Source organism: Ranitomeya variabilis, chromosome 4, assembly GCF_051348905.1.
Source record: "Ranitomeya variabilis isolate aRanVar5 chromosome 4, aRanVar5.hap1, whole genome shotgun sequence".
Lineage (NCBI taxonomy): Eukaryota > Metazoa > Chordata > Amphibia > Anura > Dendrobatidae > Ranitomeya > Ranitomeya variabilis.
The window spans coordinates 594188712-594210124 of NC_135235.1; the positions used below are offsets into that span (position 1 = coordinate 594188712).

At 42.0% G+C, this 21413-nt stretch overlaps 1 protein-coding gene across 25 annotated transcripts in view; it reads left to right on the plus strand.

The window, feature by feature from the left end:
• BCAS1 (brain enriched myelin associated protein 1) overlaps positions 1-20269 on the plus strand; it is a 180780-nt gene extending 160511 nt beyond the window's left edge. For 8 of the 25 annotated variants that reach the window (XM_077253177.1, XM_077253185.1, XM_077253182.1 and 5 more), the window contains 9 exons: positions 124-291; positions 8049-8090; positions 10979-11146; positions 12754-12795; positions 14167-14211; positions 14879-15022; positions 15327-15392; positions 17459-17755; positions 19329-20269. In XM_077253177.1, coding sequence (XP_077109292.1) covers positions 124-291; positions 8049-8090; positions 10979-11146; positions 12754-12795; positions 14167-14211; positions 14879-15022; positions 15327-15392; positions 17459-17755; positions 19329-19403 — 1047 coding nt within the window. In that variant the 3' untranslated portion in view covers positions 19404-20269. The remainder of the gene's footprint in view (positions 1-123; positions 292-8048; positions 8091-10978; positions 11147-12753; positions 12796-14166; positions 14212-14878; positions 15023-15326; positions 15393-17458; positions 17756-19328) is intronic. The other 17 variants (XM_077253186.1, XM_077253197.1, XM_077253199.1 and 14 more) reach the window with 9 other exon arrangements.
• The last annotated feature ends 1144 nt before the right edge of the window (positions 20270-21413 follow it).

Below are 21413 nucleotides of genomic sequence, written 5' to 3' on the forward strand. Positions count from 1 at the left end.
ACTGTTAATAGATTTCCCTAATATAGTTACCTATTTGTAGTCTTAGCCTATTAGAGTTGGGATATCTCATAACTTGTGACCTCCTATATAACATCCCCATCTAATGACTAATCTCTGTTATAGGTTGTGGTAGAGCAGCCTGTTGTGTCTGTGTCCATAAACGCGGAGAAGTCTCCCCCAGAACAGGTTCTCACACCAGACACAAAACCTTTAGAATCTGACTTGCAACAACCTGAAGGCGAAAAACTCCAAAAAGAAGCAGTGGCCCGTTCTGTGCCCTTCTGGAGGAAGGTTGGGAAAATTTTATGAGATAATATCAATGTCATTAATTATATCCCTTACTGGACTAGAATGAAGGGTTGGACATTGATATCTAGCTTATTACATCCATGATTGTGAACTCAGCCCTTCTAAGCACATAGGCTAAGGCTAGGTCCACACACAAGCAACATAAAGAAGACTTACCCTCTGCATTTATGGCTGTGAGAAGGGGTGAAAAGAAGAGGTGGCTAGCTAGGGCACAGCTGGCTCTCCAACTAAAGGAGGCGCTTCTTAATGCCCCTGAAAATCTGTTACATCCATCCAACACTAGTCCTTATCTGTTGTGAATTTGCTTTTTGCTCCCTCTAGTGGTTACTAGTTTTTTGACTCTGGTTTTTCTGTCATTCCTTTTATCCGCACCTGGGTCGTTACTTAGGGGTGTTGCTATATAAGCTCCCTGGACCTTCAGTTCTATGCCTGGCAATGTAGTTATCAGAGCTAGTCTGCTGTGCTCTTGTCTACTGATCCTGGTTCCAGTTATATCAGCTAAGTCTGCCTTTTGCTTTTTGCTATTTGTTTTGGTTTTGTATTTTTTGTCCAGCTTGTTCCAAATCTATATCCTGACCTTTGCTGGAAGCTCTAGGGGGGCTGGTGTTCTCCCCCCGGACCGTTAGACGGTTCGGGGGTTCTTGAATTTCCAGTGTGGATTTTAATAGGGTTTTTGTTGACCATATAAGTTACCTTTCTTTATTCTGCTATCAGTAAGCGGGCCTCTCTGTGCTAAACCTGGTTCATTTCTGTGTTTGTCATTTCCTCTTACCTCACCGTCATTATTTGTGGGGGGCTTCTATCCAGCTTTGGGGTCCCCTTCTCTGGAGGCAAGAAAGGTCTTTGTTTTCCTCTACTAGGGGTAGCTAGATTCTCCGGCTGGCGCGTGTCATCTAGAATCAACGTAGGAATGATCCCCGGCTACTTCTAGTGTTGGCGTTAGGAGTAGATATATGGTCAACCCAGTTACCACTGCCCTATGAGCTGGATTTTTGTATTCTGCAGATTTCCACGTTCCTCTGAGACCCTCGCCATTGGGGTCATAACAGTTTGCCAGGCCAGTATTAAATGTTTAATGCATTGCAGAAGAGGGATTATAAGAAAGAAGATTCTGAGTTTTTTTTTTTTTTTTTCTTCTTCCCCTTTACCTCAGAGTGGCTATGCTTGCTGCAGACATGAATGTCCAGACCTTGATTACAAGTGTGGACCAGCTGGCTACTCGTGTGCAGGGCATACAAGACTATGTTATCAGAAATCCTAGGTCAGAACCTAAAATACCGATTCCTGAACTGTTTTCCGGAGACAGGTTTAAGTTTAGGAATTTCGTGAATAATTGTAAATTGTTTTTGTCCCTGAGACCCTGTTCATCTGGAGATTCTGCTCAGCAAGTAAAAATTGTTATTTCGTTCTTACGGGGCGACCCTCAGGATTGGGCTTTTTCGCTGGCGCCAGGAGATCCGGCATTGGCTGATCTTGATGCGTTTTTTCTGGCGCTCGGTTTACTTTATGAGGAACCCAATCTTGAGATTCAGGCAGAAAAGGCCTTGCTCGCTATGTCTCAGGGGCAGGACGAGGCTGAAGTGTATTGCCAAAAATTTCGGAAATGGTCCGTGCTGACACATTGGAACGAGTGTGCACTGGCCGCTAATTTTAGAAATGGCCTTTCTGAAGCCATTAAGAATGTTATGGTGGGTTTTCCCATTCCCACAGGTCTGAATGATACTATGGCACTGGCTATTCAAATTGACCGGCGGTTGCGGGAGCGCAAAACCGCAAATTCCCTCATGGTGTTGTCTGAACAGACACCTAATTCGGTGCAATGTGATAGAAAAACCGCAAATTCCCTCATGGTGTTGTCTGAACAGACACCTGATTTAATGCAATGTGATAGAATCCTGACTAGAAATGAGCGGAAAATTCATAGACGCCGGAATGGCTTGTGCTACTACTGTGGTGATTCTACACATGTTATCTCAGCATGCTCTAAACGTATAGCTAAGGTTGTTAGTCCTGTCACCGTTGGTAATTTGCAACCTAAATTTATTCTGTCTGTAACTTTGATTTGCTCACTGTCATCTTATCCTGTCATGGCGTTTGTAGATTCAGGTGCTGCCCTGAGTCTCATGGATCTCTCATTTGCTAAGCGCTGTGGTTTTACTCTTGAACCATTAGAAAATCCTATTCCTCTTAGGGGTATTGATGCTACACCATTGGCAGCAAATAAACCGCAGTATTGGACACAGGTTACCATGTGCATGACTCCTGAACACCGCGAGGTGATACGTTTCCTGGTTTTACATAAAATGCATGATTTGGTTGTTTTAGGGCTGCCATGGTTACAGACCCATAATCCAGTCCTGGACTGGAAGGCTATGTCAGTCTCAAGTTGGGGCTGTCGTGGTATTCATGGGGATTCCCTGCCTGTGTCTATTGCTTCTTCTACGCCTTCGGAAGTTCCGGAGTATTTGTCTGATTATCAGGATGTCTTCAGTGAGTCTGAGTCCAGTGCACTGCCTCCTCATAGGGACTGTGACTGTGCTATAGATTTGATCCCAGGCAGTAAATTTCCTAAGGGAAGACTGTTTAATCTGTCGGTACCTGAACATACCGCTATGCGTTCATATATCAAGGAGTCTCTGGAGAAAGGACATATTCGTCCGTCTTCTTCCCCTCTTGGTGCGGGATTCTTTTTTGTGGCAAAAAAGGACGGATCTTTGAGACCTTGTATTGATTATCGACTTTTAAATAAGATCACTGTCAAATTTCAGTATCCTTTACCGCTGTTGTCTGACTTGTTTGCCCGGATTAAGGGTGCCAAGTGGTTCACCAAGATAGACCTTCGTGGTGCGTACAACCTTGTGCGCATTAAGCAAGGTGATGAATGGAAAACCGCATTCAATACGCCCGAAGGTCATTTTGAGTACTTGGTGATGCCTTTTGGGCTCTCCAATGCGCCTTCAGTTTTTCAGTCCTTTATGCATGACATTTTCCGGAAGTATCTGGATAAATTTTTGATTGTTTATCTGGATGATATTTTGGTTTTTTCTGACAATTGGGATTCGCATGTGGAGCAGGTCAGGTTGGTCTTTAAAATTTTGCGTGAAAATTCTTTGTTTGTCAAGGGCTCAAAGTGTCTCTTTGGTGTGCAGAAGGTTCCCTTTTTGGGGTTCATTTTTTCCCCTTCTGCTGTGGAGATGGACCCAGTCAAGGTCCGAGCTATTCTTGATTGGACTCAGCCCTCGTCAGTTAAGAGTCTTCAGAAGTTCTTGGGCTTCGCTAACTTCTACCGTCGTTTTATCGCTAATTTTTCTAGCATTGTGAAACCTTTGACGGATATGACCAAGAAGGGCTCCGATGTAGCTAACTGGGCTCCTGCTGCCGTGGAGGCTTTCCAGGAGTTGAAACGCCGGTTTACTTCGGCGCCTGTTTTGTGCCAGCCTGACGTCTCACTTCCCTTTCAGGTTGAGGTGGATGCTTCGGAGATTGGGGCAGGGGCCGTTTTGTCGCAGAGAGGCCCTGGTTGCTCTGTTATGAAACCTTGTGCCTTTTTCTCTAGGAAGTTTTCGCCTGCCGAGCGAAATTATGATGTGGGCAATCGGGAGTTGTTGGCCATGAAATGGGCATTTGAGGAGTGGCGTCATTGGCTCGAGGGTGCTAAGCATCGTGTGGTGGTCTTGACTGATCACAAAAATCTGATGTATCTCGAGTCTGCTAAACGCCTTAATCCGAGACAGGCCCGCTGGTCATTGTTTTTCTCCCGCTTTGATTTTGTTGTCTCGTATTTACCAGGTTCAAAGAATGTGAAGGCCGATGCTCTTTCTAGGAGCTTTGTGCCTGATGCTCCTGGAGTCGCTGATCCTGTTGGTATTCTTAAAGATGGAGTTATCTTGTCAGCTATTTCTCCGGATCTGCGACGTGTGTTGCAGAGATTTCAGGCTGATAGGCCTGAGTCTTGTCCACCTGACAGACTGTTTGTCCCGGATAAGTGGACCAGCAGAGTCATTTCCGAGGTTCATTCCTCGGTGTTGGCAGGTCACCCGGGAATTTTTGGCACCAGAGATCTGGTGGCCAGGTCCTTTTGGTGGCCTTCCTTGTCAAGGGATGTGCGGTCATTTGTGCAGTCCTGTGGGACTTGTGCTCGAGCTAAGCCTTGCTGTTCTCGTGCCAGCGGTTTGCTCTTGCCCTTGCCTGTCCCGAAGAGACCTTGGACACATATCTCCATGGATTTCATTTCTGATCTTCCGCTATCTCAGGGCATGTCTGTTATCTGGGTGATATGTGATCGCTTCTCCAAGATGGTCCATTTGGTTCCTTTGCCTAAGCTGCCTTCCTCTTCCGATCTGGTTCCTGTGTTTTTCCAGAACGTGGTTCGTTTGCACGGCATCCCTGAGAATATTGTGTCAGACAGAGGATCCCAGTTCGTTTCCAGGTTCTGGCGATCCTTTTGTAGTAGGATGGGCATTGATTTGTCGTTTTCGTCTGCTTTCCATCCTCAGACTAATGGACAGACGGAGCGAACCAATCAGACTTTGGAGGCTTATTTGAGGTGTTTTGTCTCTGCTGATCAGGACGATTGGGTGACATTCTTGCCGTTGGCTGAGTTTGCCCTTAATAATCGGGCTAGTTCCGCCACCTTGGTTTCGCCTTTTTTCTGCAACTCTGGTTTCCATCCTCGCTTTTCTTCGGGTCATGTGGAGCCTTCTGACTGTCCTGGGGTGGATTCTGTGGTGGATAGGTTGCAGCAGATCTGGAATCATGTGGTGGACAACTTGAAGTTGTCACAGGAGAAGGCTCAGCGCTTTGCCAACCGCCGCCGCGGTGTGGGTCCCCGACTACGCGTTGGGGATTTGGTATGGCTTTCTTCCCGCTTTGTTCCTATGAAGGTCTCCTCTCCCAAATTTAAACCTCGTTTTATTGGGCCTTACAAGATATTGGAAATCCTTAATCCTGTATCTTTTCGTCTGGATCTTCCTGTGTCGTTTGCTATTCACAATGTATTTCATAGGTCCTTGTTGCGGCGGTACATTGTGCCTGTAGTTCCTTCTGCTGAGCCTCCTGCTCCGGTGTTGGTTGAGGGCGAGTTGGAGTACGTGGTGGAGAAGATCTTGGATTCTCGCCTCTCCAGGCGGAGGCTTCAGTACCTGGTCAAGTGGAAGGGCTATGGTCAGGAGGATAATTCCTGGGTGGTCGCCTCTGATGTTCATGCGGCCGATTTAGTTCGTGCCTTTCATGCCGCTCATCCTGATCGCCCTGGTGGTCGTGGTGAGGGTTCGGTGACCCCTCACTAAGGGGGGGGTACTGTTGTGAATTTGCTTTTTGCTCCCTCTAGTGGTTACTAGTTTTTTGACTCTGGTTTTTCTGTCATTCCTTTTATCCGCACCTGGGTCGTTACTTAGGGGTGTTGCTATATAAGCTCCCTGGACCTTCAGTTCTATGCCTGGCAATGTAGTTATCAGAGCTAGTCTGCTGTGCTCTTGTCTACTGATCCTGGTTCCAGTTATATCAGCTAAGTCTGCCTTTTGCTTTTTGTTTTGGTTTTGTATTTTTTGTCCAGCTTGTTCCAAATCTATATCCTGACCTTTGCTGGAAGCTCTAGGGGGGCTGGTGTTCTCCCCCCGGACCGTTAGACGGTTCGGGGGTTCTTGAATTTCCAGTGTGGATTTTAATAGGGTTTTTGTTGACCATATAAGTTACCTTTCTTTATTCTGCTATCAGTAAGCGGGCCTCTGTGCTAAACCTGGTTCATTTCTGTGTTTGTCATTTCCTCTTACCTCACCGTCATTATTTGTGGGGGGCTTCTATCCAGCTTTGGGGTCCCCTTCTCTGGAGGCAAGAAAGGTCTTTGTTTTCCTCTACTAGGGGTAGCTAGATTCTCCGGCTGGCGCGTGTCATCTAGAATCAACGTAGGAATGATCCCCGGCTACTTCTAGTGTTGGCGTTAGGAGTAGATATATGGTCAACCCAGTTACCACTGCCCTATGAGCTGGATTTTTGTATTCTGCAGATTTCCACGTTCCTCTGAGACCCTCGCTATTGGGGTCATAACACTTATCTAAGGAAAGGGTTACAGAGAAAAGAGATAATTTACTGAACAGCAAGCTTCTTCTTCTTGGTTCCCTTCATGGATCATAGATTTCAGGAAGTAAATTAGCTGCTTTGCCGCAGCTTACATGTGACAGACCAAGTGTGACCTTGGAGTGGTCAAGTTGATTTGTGACAGGGTTGTCATTGAGAGCAGGCTTCTACTGGCTCACAAGAGAACAGGAGAAGCCTCTGGTGCGCCACCACCCTGTTATATGAGCAGTACTTGGTACAATATACTGGAATCACTATGTACAGAAAAAGGCAGCATTAAAAATCTACCCAGTTCATTGTTATATACATTTGTGATTGAGGATAATGTCACATTTGTATGCAGTTGAAAAGTGGGGCCCTGGAGTTGGTTACTGGTGGGCCCTTGGTGCCACAATTCGACATTGGGAGCACTGTACTCATAGGATGGGGTCATCAGTGTAGGTAGTACTGCTGTGGAGTAGTGTGTCAGCTCTAAATTGGATAATATTATGGCTGTCACTAATGTGCTTAATACTAATGGGGGCATTCATGATGGTAATATAGTTGACATTTGTAAGGGGCTTGTGCTATTTTTGGGGGCATGGTTCAAGTAATTACCGATGGGCTTATACTGTTGAAGAAATAGCAAAAAGTATGCTAAAATAAAGAAAAAGCAGTATTCTAACGGCAACAATCACCAATAAAAAAAACATTTATTAAACATCCCAAAGCAAAAAAAAAAACTTTTAAGAGTCACAATTTATTAGTACAAATTAGTGGCCCCTGGAATAAGGGAACACTGCCTACATTTTTAAGTAAATTCACTAAAACGTTAAATGTACCAAAGTTAGTAATAACAATATAATAAATAAATTCAAAGTAATAATTCCATAAAGTTATACCAACAATAATCTATGGGCATAAGAGGTAACGTTCAGGGTTTATAATATGCAAGAATTGAAAAAAACAGCTGAGATGTATCTAGTAATATATGTAATTTCTCCTAATAAGGAAAATCAAACTAATACAGATCAAGAAAAAAATACAAGGCACTACTATATTAGTGGCCAATAAATATATAGAAGAGTTAGTTTAGATATTATATAAATTTTGCAAGTGTATAACCTGAATCCTAAAGAGAAATTGATGGTGACCGTTAGATGTTGGGTAAATAAAGACACAGGAGAGGGCAAAAGCAGGGCAGGGTAGACAAACTCTCCACAAGTATCGCCACTAATAAAGTGGCTTCCTCAGGGGAAGGGTCAACAATGAAATAACAGAAAGACCATCACTGTGACAGTTCTAGACTTGTCTCAAGTGTTTTTTATTTTTCCAAATTCAAATAAAACACCTCATGTACCTGTATATGTATAAAGAACATTCCTGCTCAGAACCCTTCATCAGTCATACATGTCAGAGAAAATACCTCCAAAGGTGTAGCGATGATGGCAATGTGAAATAGTGGTGCCCCCTGGGAGAAAACAAACATGACAAGTTTCTCTGTTTTAAAACCATGTCAATTATGCCAATTTTTTTAATAAATAAGAATGTGAGTAAGCATAAAAATCTCAGAAAAACAAATGTATAAATTGTGAAAGATGCAACTTTTGTGACTTATTTCCATTTACTTTTGGAGCTTTTCAAACTAATAAAACTGACAATTAACTGATTTTTTTTTTCTCCAGTCTTTTAAAGCAGATCCACCGCCACTAAAAGTCTCTGAAAGTGTAAGTGAAAACAGGCAGGAATATATAAAAGCTCATAGTCTTTTCCACAAATCACCCTAAAGCCAGGTTAGGCCAGAGTCACACTTGCGTGTGCAACGCGAGAAACTTGCACGAGTCTCTCGCATCAATACCCGGCACTGCCGCCGACACTCGGGACCGGAGCGTGCGGCTACATAGAAATACATGCAGCTGAACGCTCTGGTCCTGGGTGCCGGCGGCAGTGCCAGGTAATGATGCGAGAGACTCGTGCAAGTTTTTTGCATTGCACACGCAAGTGTGATCCCGGCCTTAAGATGATGTCCGTGTGGAAAATCATTAATCTAAACTACCCTAGTCACTTGTATTGGACTGTGTGCTGTACTTGTGCAGTCCGTCTGTCAATAGGATGACATAGGTACCGAATAAATGTTGCCTGAATGATCCCTAAGGATATGTGTCCACGTTCAGGATGGCCGGTGCTTTGAATGGAGCGGAAAACCCGCTCCGCCCTAAGCCCCACCCCCTTCTGTAGACGTGATGATTCCGGATGTGTTCATTTCACACATCCGGAATCATCACACCCCACACATAGGGCCCTGTGTTTTACCTTGCGGCGGCGCAGCGTAAACATGCTGCGTTCTAAAAAGATGTGCCGCATGTCCGGAAACGCAGGGCCGCCGGGTGCGTGTTCGCAAGCATAGTGGAAACGGGATTTCATAAAATCCCCTCCACTATGCTGTAACATCTGGACGCTGCGGATTGAACGCTGCGGCTCTACGCAGCGTTCAATCCGCAGCTATTCCGGATGTAATACGGCCCGTGGACACATACTCTAAGGCTATGTTCACATGCAGCATTTTTTATGCAAAATAAAATATGCTTTTTACACTACTGGAAAAAGCTATGAGATTTCAGAAATCTAATGCACACACTTGTAGTTTTGAAACCTGCCACATGCCAATTCTTTCAGTATTTTTTCATCCATAGAAAGCAATGGGAAAAGCAATGGCATTTTTCATAGTGTTTTTGAAGCATTTTTGGTGAATATAACTAACTGTATTATTTTTTATATTATTTTTATTATTATTTTTATTTATTACATGTACTGTAGACAAAGCATGCATATAATCTACACCCAAAAAAAACTATGAGAAAAAAGCATAAAAAACTCAGCATAGCTAACACCGTTTTGGACACAGCGTTCTTCATGCCAAGGGAGCAGGGTTTGGCTGCAGCAAAAAAAAGCAGCAAAAACACTGCGTGTGAACATAGCCAAATGGTATATGCACACAACATCTTCATCAGGTCAGCTCCAAAGCCCAACTGAAAAAGCTATTAAAAAATTGCTAAAAAGAATTAACATATGCAGCGCAATGTGAAGATAATTTGTTGTTCATACGTTCAGTGCTTTTGAGATTCCTTTAACTGCTTCAGACTTCAAAAGCAACAAAGTGGTTAAAAGAAGTGACCGGTCCATCGTCAATAGTTTATACATACAAGAAACAAATAAAATGCTGACAGGAAAGTCGCCATAAAAAAACACCGCTTAGACGGCAAAAAAGAGCCTATTCCCCAAGCATCTTCTGCTTGTAAAGCCACCTGCACAATATCAGTATTTGGTGAGTTTTTTTTACCTCAGGATCAGGATGTGTAAGCCAAAATCAGGAGTGGAAAAATCAGAGGAAAAGTTTAATAGAAACACATCACCACTTCTGTATTTATCACCCACTCCTGGTTTTGGCTTACAAATACTGAGGTAAAATACTGACCAAATACTGAATATGTGCACGTGGTGGATGCACTGGTGTCAAAGGCCACGTTCATATGTTCAGTATTTTACCTTAGTATTTGTAAGCCAAAACCAGGAGTGGGAGATAAATGCAGAAGTGGTGCATATGTTTCTATTATACTTTTCCTCTAATTGTTCCATTCCTGATTTTGGCTTACACATACTGAGGTAAAATACTGACCAGATACTCAATGTGTGTAGATTTTGAAACCATTTTCTGTTGCAATTCCTGCCACAAATTTGTGCTAAATTCCACGTTTTATTTCGCATCATGCTTGTACGTTGATTGGGCCTGAATAATATTAGCATCAGGACTAAGTGATTCCAATACAGGAAATAGTAATATATACTGTATGAGTACAATATACAGTTATTATAATGTATAGAACCTGTATATAATTTCCATGATTATGATTGTTTATAGATGATAATATATGCAGTAATGATATAATAGTAATATATAATGTGTGTATAATATAATATTAACACTAGACAATGTATGTGGTAATAATACATTGTGTCTATAATAGTATATGCTATACAGTCTGCGCAGGAATATTATATACTGTTTGTATTTAGTAGAATAATAGTAATAAGTACAGTATATACTTATCATGTTAGGGTACCGTCACACAGTGCCATTTTCATCGCTACGACGGCACGATTCGTGACGTCGCAGCGTCGTATGATTATCGCTCCAGCGTCGTAGACTGCGGTCACATGTTGCAATACACGGCGCTGGAGCGATAATTTCATGACGTATTTGCGATGTAGAAGCCGTTGGTTACTGTGCGCACATCGTATACAACCTGTGTCACACGATGCAATCATGCCGCCACAGTGGGACACTAGACGACGAAAGAAAGTTTCAAACGATCTGCTACGACGTACGATTCTCAGCGGGGATCCGGATCGCAGTAGCGTGTCAGACACAACGATATCGTAACGATATCGCTAGAACGTCACGAGTCGTGCCGTCGTAGCGATGAAAATGGCACTGTGTGACGGTACCCTTAGAGATACAGTATACAATTGCTTCTTTTAGTACATGAGGTCTCTTTATCGTCCAGGCAGTTCTGTGTCTTTGTCTCCTTCATGTAATCACTAATCTCCATTGTAGGTTGTGGTAGAGCAGCCTGTTGTGTCTGTGTCTGTAAATTCGGAGAAGTCCCCCCCAGAACAGGTTCTCACTCTGGAAACAAAACCCTCAAACTCTGACACACAACAAGCAGAGATTGAAAAACCTCAAAAAGAAGCCGCAGCCCGGCCAGTGCTGTTCTGGAGGAAGGTCAGCCTCACGTCACAGACGGGTCCTCCTGGCCCTCCTCTGTATAGTTACAGTATAGATACATATATTTAACATACGTATATCAGCCATATGTACACGTCACATTAAGGGCTCACTCTCACTGCCGTATGTTCTCTCATGGGAGAGAATTGGGACAATTATGCAAATGACACTCAGCTCAAACTCTGTCAGAGTCTGATCCGAGTGTCATCTGAGTGTGATCAGATTCTATTGCATGACAGAATTCATGGCGCGGAGAAGACGGAGAACGTAACTTCTCCATCTTCTCCATTGCCTCTGTGAGCGTACATCAGACTGCACTCAGATGACATCTGAATATTGGAGCAACATGCTGCGATCTGCTCTGGTCCATAGTATAACATTGGGCCCAGTGCTAGCCGATAAAACAATGGATAGCACTCGGCCGTCTTATACGCCAAAGTGAGTGAGCCCTTATAGTTAGCATTTGGTGCAGACATTTAATGTCTGGGAAGGAAACAGACTTGTTCTTTTTTTCATCAATTTTCATGCACTTTTTGCAGAAACTTTTCATTTCCTAAACAACATAAGGCAAGGGTCACATGACCATATTTTGTATGATCCAAGAGAATAGGACCGATTATACTAATCACACTTTGAACAGAGTTTCATCAGAGCGGGATCATAGTGTGATTCGATTCTCTTGGATGAAGAAAAGATGGAGGAAAAAATGTCTCCGTCTTCTCCACTCTGTCAGTCCATGGAAATCGGATTGCACTCTGATGTCATCTGAGAGCAATCTAATTTTTCCCACGGTCTCATTGACTTGCATGGCCGAGTGCGATTCGAATATCAGATCAAACTGGGGCGTGCTGTGATTTTTTTCCTCAGACATAGACTATCTAAAAATCGGACATGTGCACGGTCTCATAGCCTAACATCAGTCCGAGTGCGATCCGATGTTTTGTTAGATCGCACTTGGACCGAAAATACGGTCGTCTGCACGAGTCCGAATACAGATACATTACTGTCCTATGTTTATAGTACAGGGCACATCCACAAATCTGTATTATGGAGCTGTAGGGTGTCCTGTGTGCTGATATATTCCTCCACATCAGGCTGTCGCACAGTATTAGGCTAAACTCGCCCAAACGTATAAAAAAATGGTCTGATTTTCATCCAGAAATAACGGACGATTTTAATCTGTATAGTCATCCGTATGCCATCTGTTTTTATACATCAGCAATAAATAAAATTTACAAGAAAAAATACAGTTTGCAACGTATCCATAAAAATTGTATGCTATGTTCTGTATGGGATCCGCACGCACCCATAGAGTTGAATACATGAGTCTCATCGGAAATACAGAAGAAAATAGTGCATGCTGATATTTTTTTTTTTACATTCGGTCCATGTAAAAAATACTGTAAACTGAACAGTCCAATTGAATTACATTGGTCATAGGGAGGTCAATTTTTTCAAGGACGGTACGTGAACCAAAAATATGGTTATGTGAACGTAGCCTTAATATTATGTGCGTAACACAGTCATGGGCATAAGTCCTAATGCTGATTTATATCATCACCCATAGCAGCGATTCCTTACTAACAAGAAACTTCTCTCTCTAGTCTTTCAAAGGAGACCCACAACCCCCTAAGGTCCAGGAGAATGTAAGTTTAAGAAAGCGTGCTAACTATAAGCAATCACTCAATAAATGGACAGGGAAAAAAAATCCTAAAATGTATTAACCCTGCTGTGGAACCACGGGGTCATATAGACCCCAGCGCTGAATAAATTGAAATATTTCTAAAACTGGTCAATCTCAGACATTGACCTTCTATGTAGTTTCAAGTAACATATTTCTGCTTATGTTGATGAGATGATGAATTTGTTTTTCAATTTTGTTCCGAAGTTATTTTCAATTTTCTGTGTTTTTGGGACTCTCCTGACCACAGCAGGGTTACATGGAGAAAAGTATTGCGCCCCCTACAGGAGATTTTATGACATCCCACTCTAAATCCACACACTTTAAAGGGGTTGTCCACTACTAAATGAAGTGTCCCATGTAAAATAAAAACAGTATTTACCTCCCAGACTGTTGCTGTTCCAGCGTTATCAGTGCTGTATCTGCAAGCGCTCATTATGGCACGCCAGCGCTGCAGCCGATCAACAGCCGCAGGGAAGTGAGACCACTGGTTTTATTGAAACAGGAAACGCAGTCCAGTAAGTGACACATCACTGCAATCAGGGTCTCAGCCGCTACATCATGCTGCTCTCAGATTACATAACACAAACCTGTTGACAGATTTCCTTTAATAAGTAACAACCCAATGGTATGAATAAAGTAAAAAAATGTATGCAAATTGCAAAATATACCACTATAATAGTTGTCAATAAATATATAAGAGAGTTGCTTTAGATATAATAGAAAGTATGCTCTTAAAACAGTTCTGCCTGTATATAAGCTGAGTCGTAAATAGAAAATGATGGTGGCTGTTATGTGGGGTAAGCACCCAGAAGGCAAAACAAAGCCATGTGGCTTTCTATGTACACTGTACATTGACAGAAAACAGTGGTGGAGAGCAGGGCAGGACCAGGAGGCACCAGACACCTAGTCCTGTAAGGATAATCTCCTGCTGATAAAACACTGATTCTATTGAAACTGCAAAACAAAGCCTAATAAGTGACACATCGCTTGAACCAGGGTCACTGCCCTACATTATGCTTAGGTAGCAAAACCTGTTGACAGAATCCCTTTATTAGGCGTGAGAATAAAGAGACACAAAATTAGTAATTTTCATGAAGTTTTTCATCATCAGAGCCATAGGATGAGATTTCTAGTGTAATATAATTAATATCCCATAATATTATCTCATCATTAAAGAAAAATATTTGGAATTTCTCTGGCTGTTTATTAGATTTCCTATATTGTTTAGCATTTCCTCAGAAAATAGTAATTCTGCCTGATATTTTGGAACACTTGATGTTTTACTGTTCTAGTCTGGATCATTCACTAATGGACCTCAATGTCTTTTTCTCAGTCCATACCAGCAGAGGAACCCAAGACGGTTCAACTAACACTGACTGTAAGTGTCATTAACACCTAACGCTCTGGTATTATCAGTGTTCATGTCACACGTATGTCTGTCTGACTTTCTGCTTTGTTGGGTTTAACGTTTACAAATTATAATCTATGGTAAGCACAGAATAGGTGAGAGGAGTATCTGATGGCTGTGTGTCCTGCTGCTTCACGGATCATGAGAACTAGGGTCCTGTGTCACTTGATTATCTATGGAAGCAGTTCCATACAGTCTTTAAAGGGGTCTGGCTTAGCTACTAAACTGAGCCCGATAGCCAGACCCCCTTCCTACATCTCATAGGTAGGGGACGGAAATTCTCTCCTGTGTTGAAGCAAATACTGGTGTACACAATGGGTCATTGGTGGCGCTTGGTTAATTAAAGCATAATAATACTTTTCAGTTTTAAAGCACTTTCCATCTAGCTGGACAACCCCTTCTGTTCCAGAGTGGAAATATAAAGCTTGTATGACTCTTCTTGATACTTGTTACCTTACCCATGACATTTGTTACTCATTGTAGATGATGCAGATAAACATTCGGAGGAGAACTTTCTGGTTCTCATCAATTCTATTCACCTGGACAGTTGAGCTTTGTGACGGTCGGAGCTACACAAAAATTTCCTGATCTATTTTCCCGTTTATAACTGATAATATCATATTACCCATGAATGTAGAGTTCTTCAGAACCAGAGCCCCAGAGCAGCAAGTCCAACCCCGGAGAGAAAGGAGCAGGGGGAAAATCTCCAGAGGCTCAAAGCAAGAAGCCAGAAGAAGGAAAGACCACCAAACCCAAAATCATGATGTTCTTCAAACAGCTGGTAAGACGTCCAAGAACATGAGCTCTGTATATTTGCTGACATCCCCTATGTCATAGAAGATGCCTAAAGATTATGATATGAAGGGGTGAGATATGAAGGGGTACCACAGCTGCAGTTTAGTTTTGGTTTGGCCCAGCTTGCCACCTATGATACGTTCATTTCTCAACATTGCTTTCATCTGTCAGAAATTCTCCAGACGTGTATATTTTTACCTGTTTTATTGAGTTATTTTATAATTTTATTTTATATAAGAGAATACAGAACTGAAAAAAAAAACCTGCTTGCATATTACTTGTTATTATAGTCAGTGATGGGTGATGGAAATAATATCAGCGGAGAGGAGAGTAACGAGAAAAGCAACCAGGAGCCTGTAAGTGAATATCTATCATACAGCTGGCTCTGGTGATGGGATTTACTGTAAATCAAGCTGAAATCACAGAATGTGGATGTACACAACAAATCTATCTTCTCAGATCCTTTTGTCTATGCAATCTAACTGTATATCTACCTCCTGAATACATATGACAAAAACACCATAATCAGCTTCTTTTCTTTCTTCTAAACTGTTTCATGTGGTGATCACGTTGCATGTATTTTATCTAAGAACATGGACGTTTTTAAGTGGTCAAAACTCTTTTAACGATTTATGAGTTTTAAGTATTTCTAAGGAAGCATGGTGCTATATTTACCTTCTACTACCATAGAGCTTATATATCATATGTTTTGCACACCTTATAAACGACCTTTAGAGTGCATGCCTAATATAGTTTTTCCTGCCTGTACAGCTATCATTGTTTTTTTATTTTTTAACTTGAGGTGGTATCAAAGGGGTTACCCAGGACTTTTGGATTCTTTTGCTGGGAGGCTAAGAACATAGTTGCTAAATACCTGCCTGGCTATCTTTTCTGACTCAGGCAGCGATTCTCTTGCTCCTTGTGACATCGCTTTGACAGAGCAGCTTCTTCACTTCCCCTCTGCTCTGTCAACAGGAAGTCACTGCCGACGTCATGTTGATTAACAGTCAACTCCCCACAATTAGGCAGCGGGTAGTTGGCTATCAATCAACATGATATCAGCAGTGACGATTCTTCTCTTCCGCTCTGCTATGTCAACGTGATGCTACCAGAAGCCACTGAATCGCCAGCAGGAGCGGTCTGTGACTGCTCTGACCTGGAACAGATCTTCGCAGGGCAGAACAGGCAGGTAGTTAGCAATTACCTTACGGTAAGTTTTAGCCCTATAGCAAACAAAATAAAACATAGTCTTGGATAACCCACCAGTATAAGCTGCTCCTTTGGACACCTTGTGAGGGCTGCTACATTTTACAAGTGATTTGCAGCTTCCAGCAGACATTTCTGTTATTGGTAAGGGTTCATTTTAGCTGGATTAGTTGAGTATCTTCAGCTGAATGTCTAAAGTATTAATAAATTGGACTTTAAAGAGTTTTTCTCAAGTTGTCTCCTGAGCAGCAAACGTCTTTCCAGACTCTTTCACTTACTGTTTTTTGGGATGAATTCTCCTCCTTGAGTGATAGATCTGGTGAATTGGTGAATAGAACTGTAGTATTAGTGGAATTATAAAGATCGGCACAAGTCCTGTTGTGACCCCTTCAGGTATCAGTGGTTTGTTCTTAATCTGTCCTGATATCACCATATTATTATTATTATTTTTATTATTTATTATTATAGCACCATTTATTCCATGGCGCTTTACATGTGAGGAGGGGTATTCGTAGTAAAAACAAGTAAAATAATCTTAAACAATACAGGTCACAACTGGTACAGGAGGAGAGAGGACCCTGCCCACTAGGGCTCACAATCTACAAGATATTCACACAGAGATAACAGGTCAATTTAACAAGCACAGAGAGAGAGCAAGAGCCATGATTAGGAGATCTGCTGAAAGCAACCAATGGTGGGAACTGCTGATTTTGCAAGATTTATAATCACAACTTGTCAGGAACTGAGAGGCAGGGCAAGGAAGATGAGTAGCTGTACAAAATAACTGGACTGGAGAGAGCTGACTAGTATGTTAGGTGTTAACCCCTCTACAGGAATGTAACACACTCGGCCGGGATCTGGTGGCTGAGCTTCATGGAAACCAACTGTACACTATGAAAGATAAAAATTCTCATTGCTGCACAATGACAGCAGATAAAAAAGCAAGTCAGTTACAAACTTGTTTATTTTCATAGTCTAGCCAACTAAAGCAATTTAGTAACATGAGAATACCCATTTAAGACTACAGTTATCCTAGAGCCCTATGTGCCACAAGTCAGAACCCAAAGATTTGCCAACATGTCTTTGTGTCTCTTTGAGATACTTCCTATCCAATCCGCAGCCTTTAATCTCCACCCTAATTCTGAAAAGCACGAACAAATCATGATCATCATAAGATTTTTTTAAGTTCTTCTATGCATTCATTTTACATTTGCAGACCCTGGACATTACAGATGGAGTGGAGATCAGTAAGAATGAGAAAACTGTGGTCACTGCTGTGGTGGAACCTCCTCCACCTCCACCACTGAAAGGAAAGGACAATGTGAAGGAGAAGAAAGCTTCAGCAGAGAAACTGAACAAGCAAGAGAGTAGAGAGAGTTCAGAGGCAGCCGCTTCAGCCCAGATACAAGCTCCAGACCCAGTACAAGTGGATATCGGTGTAGGGGCATCTAGAGATGGCCAACTGAAGAGGACAGAGAAGAGGCAGTCCCTGGGCAGCTTCTTCAAAGCCATTGTGAGTTTACCATACATGTCTCCAATATGATCTGGTAGATTCCAACAATTTAGTGAAGGAAATCTGTTTAATCACAATTTCTATGGTGATTTCTGTTCCTTAAAGGGCATCTATTTTTCTTAAATTTAACCTGTCAGTAAGACCAACTTCCCAAACCACCTATATGGGCATGTAGGTTGGAATCTACAATCTAACAATACCTTTATATCTTCTATCTGCTTCATCTTCTTGCTTCTTCTCCGTCATGCCGCTGCCAATTTCCATTTTCTTGTTTTTGTTTTTTTCCCCATCCCTTTTCCCAACAGCCATAACTTTTTTATTTTTCCATCCTTGTAGCCATATGACCTTTTTTTTTGTTTTCTTGTGGCACGAATTGTACTTTTGAATAACACCATTTAATTTATCAGTGCATTGAAATTGCAAAAAAGTGCAATTCCACAATAGTTTTTGGGTTTTTTATTTACCGTGTTCATGATAAAATTGATCTGGCAGTATGATTTTCTAGGTCCATATGATTATGCAGTTACCGAACATGTATAGGTTTTAGTTGTTGTTTTTTTTACTTTAGTGGTGAAAAAAATGTAAATTTGTAAAAAAAAAAAAAAAAAAAAAAAGTTTGCTTGTGTCGACATTTTCCAAGACCCGTAACGTTTTCAATTTTCGAGATCTGGGGCTGTGTGATGGTTTTTTGTTTTTTTTTTAGCACGCTGAGCTGATGTTTTAACTAATACCATATTGGGGAAGATACGATGTTTTGATTGTTCACCTCTTATTGCATTTTAAAACGTAATTCTGGTGTTTCAATAATTTGTCTCATTACGCTGTTTACCAATCGGAATAATTTATTTCATATTTTGATAGAACGTAGCGATATTCATATATATTTTTTTAAATTTCACTTTTTAAATGTCCCTTAGGGGACATGAAGCTGTGATCGTCCGATCGCTTATGCTATACATAGCAGTGTATCAGCATTGCCATGTATAGCGAAAATCACGCTTTCCTATGAATGCCAGCTACAGGCTGGCTTTTACAGGAGAACCATTTTGACAAGCACGGTGGTCTTTGGCAGACCCCCAGCTGTCATGGCTACCCATTGGTTCATTATGATTACATCACAGGCTCACCGATAGGTGCATGGAATGACGTGCCCCTCTGCCGATATGCATTAAATGCCGCTGTCCGAGATTGACAGCGGCATTTAATAGATAACAGCCACGGGCAGAGCTCTGCTCCACCAGCAGCTGTTGGAGGTAGATGATGGCTTAATAATTCAGCGAAGGCCATCATACCTCTAGATGTCCTCATTGTCCACATCTAGATCCCTATATGTGAAAGTGGCACCTCACCCTGATTCTTGGTTCTATGGCATCTCATTATGAGACTCCATTAAGTTTTTTAATTGCATTAGTTGTTTATTAGAGAAAAATCTGTGGATTCCCCAAATGATCTAATACTGTTATGAGGGTCTTAGAGATAATCTCGGGGTGGGAAGAAATAAAATCATTGTAATCATCTCTTGTGTATGACCCATTGTACTGATACAACCCTACTCTCTAATTGATTATTTCAGGGGCCAAAGCGCACGTGTGACGCAGAGGTGCAGACAGACCCGGTCACCATCTTCCCTGCAGAGAAGACTAAATGACTATTTATAAAGCTGAGACAGAGCTGGCTGCGGCGGGAATGAGGGCGGACGCCGCCAATGTATATTTCCGCTGTAATCTGTACAGAGATATTTCAGTACATTCCTCAATGACACAATGGAGGGAAAACGCAAGTTTGTGACAGATCTCCAGGGTTTTATATATTATTCACGTCTGTCAAGGCAGTGAGCAGTTTATTATCTCCCTACAGTTTCCTAGTATCATAGCTGAAAGTAATAGACTTACAGGAGGTGTGAGAATGTGTGAACGTAATGACCCCCCATAAAACGCTACAGGGGAATATTCAGGTCAGGAGACACTACACATAGAGATCAAAATGCTGGGACTTTTACCAGTTCCTAAAATAAAGGGGGCCACATTCATAATAAGGCCTCGGTGTAGTGAAAAAGTCCATACACGCAGATCTCATCTCATGAAGGCATCACACGTTTCAGAAGGTTCTGCACGTTACATAGGGGTCATTGATGGAAGGAACAGAATGGACAGAGTTTTACAGATGCTATAATGTCAGGAGAATATGATTCTTTTTTTTTTTACGCTTGGTATGTACTGTAGTTTTTATAAATCCAGCAGTAGGGGGTATTGCCATAGACTAAATCACTGTATGATAACTTACACCTCTTGATTCTTTAAGATTGAATTGACGATCACGTCTAATGTGAGCTGCGGTTGATTGATTAGCTAATAAGCACTAACCCGCCTGGATCTGATAATCACCTGCCGGTGACATTGCTATCTATAACGTCATGTGTACTGTATGGTGTCCATGTGCCTGGTGTTCTCTCCTTGTAATATTTGCTCCCTGCTGTTTTCCACTATCTTCAGTAATAAAGTTTTCCTTGGTGTACAGCGTATTCCTAACAGCTACTGCCTGAGCCACGGTACAGTATGCCACAGCGTGAACATTGTGCCAAGTTATATATATATATATATATATATATATATATATATATATATATATATATATATATATTTATTTTGCTTGCTCATATAGCACCATCATATTCAGACATGATCATCACGGTTCCCATTGGGGTTCACAATCTACATTCCCTATCACTATGTCTTTGGAATGAGGTTGGCAATTGGACAACCTGGATAAAACCCACACAAACACGGAGAGAACAAACTTCTTGTTGTCCTTGGTCGGATTTGACCCCTGGACTCCAGCGTTGCAAAGCTACAGTGTAAACTACTGAAGTTACATTAGGCTATGGTGTGTACATTGTGGCACTTTACCACAGGGGCCCAAGAGGCAAGGTGGACTTATGCATTGATGAGCTATGCTATTACACTGCAAAGGGCTAATACAGTATATTTTTCTTGCACAGGGGTCCCGTTATGTTTGTGTCTGCTACTGTACATTGCATTAGGCTACATTGTGTTGTAGGGAATCCTCATTCTGAAGCTTAGTATTAAAAAATGACAGATTTATTAAAGTCCATAAATCTTCACAGAAAAGAAACTTCCTTTCCTGGGCACAAAGGTAAAAATAAAACAAACACTCCTCTGTACACCAGACACGGGCTCACCCGTTTAAAGCACAATAACTTCTGGTCAGATTTTCCTCCTCCGATTGCTCAGTATAACACAAGTTTTTTTCTCCTCCGACACACAGCACACAGTGAGGCAGCACCAGCTGCCTTAAAAAGCCTGGAACTGGAGGTAAGGGAACGGCCAGTCCCTCCCAGCTCTAATGGCCCCTCCTAAAACCTGGACCCAAAATATGAGCCAATTAAAAATACCTCTCAGCACTATACATGCTGCAGCCTGCTTCTCCAGGTCCTACATCAAGTCTTGGCACCTCTTGGACACATACATCTCGTCCAGGACCTGCCCAGCTGCCACCTTACAGTGTATGAAGTGCCATATTACATAAGGCCACATTGTACACATTAGGCTAAGGCTACAGTACATAGTTTACATCCAGCCTCTACTGGAGATGGTCACAGCTGATCAGTGCATTTGGTGGGTGTGGACTCCCAACTATC